This window comes from Acyrthosiphon pisum, chromosome A2 (assembly GCF_005508785.2).
Source record: "Acyrthosiphon pisum isolate AL4f chromosome A2, pea_aphid_22Mar2018_4r6ur, whole genome shotgun sequence".
Classification (NCBI taxonomy): Eukaryota; Metazoa; Arthropoda; class Insecta; order Hemiptera; family Aphididae; genus Acyrthosiphon; species Acyrthosiphon pisum.
The window spans coordinates 6,200,433-6,208,235 of record NC_042495.1 but is presented as its reverse complement, the minus strand read 5'-3'; the positions used below and the strand labels follow the sequence as shown (position 1 = coordinate 6,208,235).

At 28.4% G+C, this 7,803-nt stretch overlaps 2 protein-coding genes across 7 annotated transcripts in view; both read left to right on the top strand.

Annotated features, from left to right (window-relative positions):
* The first annotated feature begins 6 nt into the window (after window positions 1-6).
* On the top strand, window positions 7-3,890 carry LOC100158665 (kelch-like protein 2). 3 transcript variants are annotated; one of them, XM_029490083.1, is made up of 11 exons: window positions 7-117; window positions 177-405; window positions 478-653; window positions 726-822; window positions 942-1,098; window positions 1,171-1,283; window positions 1,345-1,650; window positions 1,744-1,884; window positions 2,492-2,729; window positions 2,822-2,984; window positions 3,101-3,890. In XM_029490083.1, exons 1-11 carry the CDS (start codon window positions 8-10, stop codon window positions 3,147-3,149), a joined length of 1,779 nt encoding a protein of 592 aa, XP_029345943.1. In that variant the 5' UTR covers window position 7; the 3' UTR covers window positions 3,150-3,890. The 3 variants fall into 3 exon arrangements, with proteins under 3 accessions (XP_029345943.1, XP_029345942.1, XP_029345945.1); XM_029490082.1 differs by having other exon boundaries at window positions 2,822-2,990; XM_029490085.1 differs by lacking the exon at window positions 3,101-3,890 and having other exon boundaries at window positions 2,822-3,066.
* An 866-nt stretch (window positions 3,891-4,756) lies between these two features.
* The window catches only part of LOC100167682 (ring canal kelch homolog), an 11,159-nt gene continuing 8,112 nt past the window's right edge, over window positions 4,757-7,803 (top strand). For all 4 annotated transcript variants that reach the window (XM_029490090.1, XM_029490091.1, XM_029490086.1 and 1 more), the window contains exon 1: window positions 4,757-5,515. The gene's annotated coding sequence lies outside the window, so the exon portion shown is untranslated. The remainder of the gene's footprint in view (window positions 5,516-7,803) is intronic.

The window sequence follows — 7,803 nt, the reverse complement described above, 5'->3', positions numbered from 1 at the left end:
ATTAGCGATGCAAAATATGAATCAAATTCTGGAACCCAGTCGATGTGAACCAGCTAGATACGACTATAAGAAATCGTCGTATGCGGAGATTTATGATGTGTTACAATCCTTACGCCAGTAAGTTGTAAGTAATTTAATATGTAAAATAAATAAAAGTAAAATGTTTTTGTTTTTAGAGATGAGATTCTTTGTGATATTAAACTAGAAACAGACGATGGTGGATTTATATTCGGCCACAAAGTAGTTCTAGCATCGGCTAGTCCATATTTCCATGCAATGTTCACAAATTTTTCAGAAAAAAATCAAGATCTCGTTACTATCAGACAGTTGGACTACAGTGCTCTACAGCTCTTAATAGACTTTGTTTATTCTGGGAAAATCTCCATCACTGAAAAAAATGTGCAGGTAATTATAAATAATTTTTATTTTATTATAGAAGAAACAATTGTTTATGTTGTTTTTTGTTTATTTTTTAAGATTTTGTTGCCAGCATCGAATCTTTTGCAATTACAAGAAGTCAAAAACGCATGTTGTGATTTTCTACAGGCACAACTATGTCCTACAAATGTTATTGGGATAAATTTGTTAGCTGATTTACATGGATGTATGCAATTGTCAACAAGTTCAGAATTATATATTCAACAACACTTTTCGTACGAAATATTATTTATTACTATGATTCTATAAGGAAATTGTATTTATTATAGTTATGATATGATTTTTAGTGATGTGGTAGAAGAAGAAGAATTCCTGTCCTTGTCATCCGAGCAAATAGTTAAGTTGATCTCCAGTGATGAACTTACAGTTCCATCTGAAGAAAAAGTATGCAAAGTTAATTATATAATTATTAATTTCAGTACCTATTACGGATGGGAAAATTAAGTAACCTCCTTACATAAAAACAGTATAATAAGTTAGTAAAAGTATATTGGTTGTTGTAGATATTTGAAAGTGTTATTCGATGGGTAAAACATGATTTGGATTCTAGAAAACGAATTTTGCCCCAATTAATAGAACATATGCATTTACCGTTAACATCGAAAGGTTACATATTAAAAAATGTGGTTGATGAACCTCTTCTTAATAATTGTTTTAAATGTAAGTTTATTTACTCAATATGATTTTTGACGGATTAATAATTTTTTTTTTATATATTTATAATTTTTTAAGGCAAAGATTACGTACTTGAAGCATTGCGTTTTCATTTACTTAAGTCAGAAGAACTTATCCCAATCCCACATAACATCCGGACTAAACCTAGACAGCCTGGTGGTACACATAAAGTATATATTTTATATTTTATTTATCTTTCAAATATATTTAATGATTTAATAATTATAACAGGTTATTTTAGTGGTTGGTGGACTAGGGATCAATCGCAACATTTTAAATAGTACAGAATGGTATGACCCAAAAATCAACAAATGGCAGTATGGACCAAAAATGATTACACCACGATACGCTGGTGGTCTAGTTGTAGTAAATGATAATTTTGTGTTAGGTTTGGGTGGTTCAAATTCTAAATCAACTTTACAATCAATTGATGGGATAGATTTAACTTCAGAATCATCTCGTTGGAGACCAACCTACGACATGTTAGTTGAACGACGATGGTTTGGAGTTGGTGTGATAAATAATTGTATATATGCCGTAAGTTAAATTGAAATAGTACGTATAACTTTATTGGTAATTTCTGTTATAATGAAGGTACTAACATAACCTAAATTATATTATAAATTCAAGGTTGGCGGTCATGATGGAAATAGTTATTTAAACAGTGCAGAAGTTTTTGACTGCAGAACTCGAAAATGTCATACGATATCTAATATGTTTACAAAACGATTTGGTCATGGGCTTGGAGTACTGAATAATCTTTTATATGTGGTAAAATGTTTATTACTTTATGATTTTAAATTTGTAATATGTACATTTGTTATAATTGTAATCAAAATAAATAAAGTCCCCATAGGAAAATCATGGAATATATCCCCAAATTAAAAAATATTTATAACTTAAAATTTTAATAATATACTAATTCAAATATTTGTTTAAATATCGTCTTCATCCAATGACTTAATAATTAGAAGAGAAACTGACTTTTTTCATTGAAGAAATATTATAATATATATTTTTTAAGCATTATGAGAACTTCTTTCTTTTTTTTTTCAATTTTATGTATAACGTAATAATGCTCTTGTTAAAAAATAATCTTAATAATGTTATTAGTTAATTATATTGTCTATGTTTGAAAATAATAATACAAAATATGTAAAAGTAAATGTATTACTGGAGTTTTAACTTCTTATAGTTGTTTAAATTATACAATATTAAATTTAATATAATATATTAACTATTACTAAATGGTTTAGTGAATAAATATATATTCAATAACTGTCATTTAAAAATGCTTTAGTGTACCTATTCTGTAGATTTTATATCAAGGTGTTTTTAATCTGCAAGTTGTATTAATTGAACTTTGTATTCTGTATAGGTAGGAGGTCAATTCGAGAAATCTGTCGAATGTTATCATCCCAGTCTTGATAAATGGACACCAATTGCAGACATGTGTGTACGCCGCAGTGCAGTGGGTGTTGGAGTTGTAGATGATGTACTTTATGCTGTAGGTGGTTGTGATGGACATCAGGTTTGGAGTAGTGTCGAAGCATACAGTCCAAGTACAGGAGTTTGGACTAATATTCCAGACATGCATTTGTGTCGACGTAGTGCTGGTATAACTACTCGTTTAATATATCTTAACTATTATTTTATGAAATAAATTTTTTTTAAATATATTTAATTTAAGTTTAACTTCTCAATATAGGAGTAGCAGTATTAGATGGTTTATTGTATGTCGTCGGTGGTCAGGACGGAGCTTCTGTTCTGGATTCTGTAGAATATTACAACCCTAACACTAATAAATGGACCATGGTCACAGCGTCAATGAATGTTGCAAGGAGATATGCAGGAGTTGTTGCCATCGATAGGTCACGGTATTTTAAAACTTGTTAACATTCATGATAGTTTTTTTTTTTGATTCAATATATTACTACTTTATCATATTGTAAATTATATCTTTATTATTTTTATTTGTATTTTATAGTGTTCGAATGTTTTGTGAGAAGGTTTTTTGTACCTACAGTATAAATTGATAGCCAATGAGAAGCTTATACCATAACTCAATGGCTAAGAGGCCAAATGTTGTACGACCAATTTTTCTCAAAATCATTTTATAAGTCTATATTATAGGACTATTCTTATATAAATAAATTCTTATATGAATATTAAGCGGACTAATTTTACAAGTCTGAACTTGCTGGTTTTGTCAAAAACAATTCATACAATATTTTGGACTTGTTATGTTTTAAATAATATTGAATAATATGTAAAAATATACACGTAAAAAATGATTACGTCCGGACATATTTGTAATATGTAATATTTAGATTCAAATAAAAACACGTGATAATATTAGTCACGAAGGGCCATATGGAATGCGGGGAGATTACATATATATATTAATATACACACACTTTTTACAAACACATACGCGACACGTATAGCACATAAAATATAATATTCAACACCTCTCCGATCTGACGTTTAGTAAAAATTAAAATTTTCACATGTCGAAACCTAATTTTATGATTCGTCTCTCATATCGGCAAATTTTTTTCGTATTAATATTTTAATGATGTGACTTCATCCATAGTAAACCCATAGTATTTAATGTGCATACTAGAAATAAAAGGATAATACAATGTAAATATAGAATACGTTATCAAGCTAATCGGCATTAAATACTAAGTATTGAAATGTTTTATACAATGTTTTATATTATCCAACATTCCCAGAAACACAAAAACGAATTAAGAAAACCATCGTCAAGAGTAAAATAAATAAATAGTCCTGATGGTTTTTTTTTTTTTTAACATTTATTTAGAAAATATACAATCTGTAAGGTTATTTACAATAGGCATATATGCAGTGTTTATGTGATTTTAACGTGAGTTTACATGATTTTAAGGAACTACCCAACAGTAGTACGTATGGCTTGAGGGGATTTTTGTGTGGGCAACGAGAGTTAGTCCTGATGGTACATTGTTATTTTTTTTGGAAATCGCATCAAGCCATTTAATTTTATCATAATACTATGTTGATTTAATTATAGATGCACGTTCCTAGAGACAAAATATGTATTTATTTATATTGATAATTAATAGTAATATGAGAAAAATATACTATTGATGGTGTAAATTTGTGTTGCCACCTGTTGAATACCAAGCACATTACCGGAAACTATTATTTTAGAAGTTATAGCCTTCCAGAGTTTGCAATTTTACGTTTATGCGTCTGCGCGCAACGCTACTTGACTGCCACGCGCAGCGCTATAACAAATTTTTTTTCTACGTTTTTTAACGAAAAAAATCGAAAATATGCCTCGATTTGTTGTGTAAAACCCCCTTGGGTAGGCCTCAGAATTTAACAAAGTTGTTAAAAAGCATATAATCCGGTGCGTTGCAATCCGCTTGCTGCGGAGCGCTCGGACAAAATAATACGACCGTTTGAAACACAGGTATGTAACATAGTATAACTTATTGATAAAAAGTTATTCGTATAAGTAGGTACTTACCATTGATGGCGGAAAAAAAGTTTTCCGTTTAACTTCTAATTTTAACTGCTTGGCTTTTACTTTTATATACCGCCCCACCTTATAGGTATTACTATTTTTGAAGATATTATTTTGAAATATTAAATACAATTACATTTAATAATATTAATAAGTAATATTATCAACAATTGCCAAACAGTGATGATGTATAAATATGTAATCTGTAGTACGACAACATTAGACACAATCAACTGTCCACCGAGTACTGAGCACTATTAAATAGTGGTATAGTGATAATTTTGTTGTTTGTAAAAAATTTTTAAAAATAAATTAACAATTATAATCATGACTGACAATTGAGGAATTGCGTGATTGCGTCGGTCTATTTAAGTTAAATTGTTGTTGTTACGATATACTGTTAAACTATTAATTGGTAAAAATAATAAAATTTAAAATAAACATAAATAATATTCACTACCACGTTATGTTTCCTAAGATAAGGATAAGATAAGAACGTATAAAATGTGCAATCATATTGGTGTTGATTGTATGAGTATAATAATATATATTATTTAATGTGTACTTTTATACTTATTATAAAAACTGTTTATAATCTCTCACGTGGTAGTTGTGGAACGCTGTTTCAACAGATTACAAAAACGCTCGACTGACGAGTTCTCACGAACACACAGTGGCGGCACAGTGCAATAATAGGCGTCGTGTAATGTACTTTTCCAGAAATTATTTTCGGTTATTTAATTTAGACGTTTTAATTTAATAAACTGAGTTTAATTTCAACAGTTATAAATTATTTGTGTAATTATTTGCTCATTTCATTCATAAACCGCCTTATAAGTTATAACCACAAAGGCCACCAATACTTCAATCGTGTTGTGTATTTTTAAGGTAAAAAGTTCGCTATCAATTATTCTGCCGACTAAACTCCAAAAAGAATATTCCGGTAAAATAGCCAGTATTTATCTTATTTTCATTACCGTATACCTATTAGGTACGTTGGTGCTATTATTTTTAAATTAGCATTTAACTTGTATTTTACTTTGTTATAAAACCTAATTAGTAATTACATAAACAAAAAAATATAATTAAATAAATATAAAATAATATATATATAATATTATTATATAGTATTATATTATAAATTATAATATATAAAAGTTATATACAATTAATTATAATTAAAAAAAAGTTGGCTGCAAGTGTGTACTGTGTACCATCTAAATATCTCTTATTATATTATTCATAATATTATCTAAAACAGCAGTATGCACTACTTATGAAAAAAAACTAGTTTGAAACATTCAATCCATAGCTATAAAAATTGATTTTATAATTTTTTAACAACAAAATAATTAGCAACTTTTCATAATTTTAATGAATTTTATCAACATTTCAACTTTATATGCTTGTAAAAAAAACCATGCATACTCAACTGCTATTATAACTACTTATAAGTAAAAAGGAACTATACATATTGTAAATATATTATAAGAGGTTTTTAAGTTACAGTATGGACTTGTTGTTATGAGGATGACTGTATATATTTTTAAAATCTTAGATGACTATAATAAGCAAACAATTATGGATTTCTAACCATACAAAATAATTTGCAAAACCACGAAAAATAAATACAATGTAATATACAAGTTCAATAATTGTTATGAAACAGTGCCACATATTATATAGGTACCTATTATTATGGTATCATCGTATCCTCAGAATCCATATGCAGCGTCGATCCTCTGTAAAATGTTTAGCCTATTATATAAGGTCAGCGGATTTAGCTGGAGACAACACTTTCGCATACGTTATTTTTTGATTTTATAGAGTATCTTTTCTAAGTCTTTATTTCCGTAAATGTTAGTAAAATGTTGTGTGAAAAAACGTATACTAGCCACTAGGTATCTCATACATTTTTATAATATCGTTTCAAGATTCTTTAATATATAGAAGCAAGTTCTTTTTCCTATAATCATTTAAGGGTTCAAATGTCGAAAAAGTTGCAAATGTTAAGTAATGACTTGTACTTTAAAAATATATCCACCGCGACGGTCGTGGCGCGAGCTAAGTAAAAAAAAAATAATAACTGCACGACGGTGTGTGTACAAATTATCGAAGCAGGAGTAGCCTGTATTTAAACTGTGTAAAATACAGGTAAATTTGTTATACGACATAACTAGGGCTCGGATTTATATGTAAATACATATTTTCTCTGCGACATGATAAACTAATTTCGGCAAGTGATAAATTTGTTTCACAATATTTTTGATAAAACGAGCTATATTTGATTTTACATATTTTGTCATAAATACATGTTTTTACATATCTCACAATTATTCAATTTTTTCGCACATATTTATACAATTTACTGTTTTAATGTCTTTTCTTCAGATTTAGAATAATTGAAAGGTTATCATGACTATATATTATATCGACGATCTTTTGAATTCGAAAATTTAAAAGTGCAGGTTATTATTAATATTTAATTGTAATCAAGATAATTAGATAACTATAGATAAATATACATTTTTTATTACATTTTATTATTTTTTTTTCGATAATACATATTTTGAATTCTTTAACACATATTTATGTACCTACATATTAATCCGAGCTCTAGACATAACTAATTTTCTAATGCATAAATTAACTCCTAGTAAACTCCAAAACATCAGAAATATTGTGTACAACGTGATTTTGTAAAAATCATTAAAATCGTACGTTTAGAAATTAAGTTATAATTTTATAAATGAAAAAGTGCGAACTTTTTAATGGAAATTTATATTAAATTCAGAATCACATTAGCCGTCGTCGTCGCATTAGCGTTGCCAATGTTTGTTATCTAGTCATCTGGGAAAATATGACAAAATTACCTTACTATAAACAATGTTACTGTTCTTATAGATTATTGTGTAAACACTCAATATTTACTCAGTATTGACACGAACAATTGTTGTCCGTACTTTGCGCCGTACTTTATACAATATACAATATATATAATATATTATGATATAGCGCAGTTAAGAGGACGCCACACCCGCATTTGTTGTCTCCTGCTTATGTGTGCCTACCTTACCGGATTTATTCTCATGACAAAAAATGAAACTTCGATAGCTCACCAGTTAGAGCGAGTTTCCCAATTAAGACACTTGATCGTCACAATATTATCGATGCTT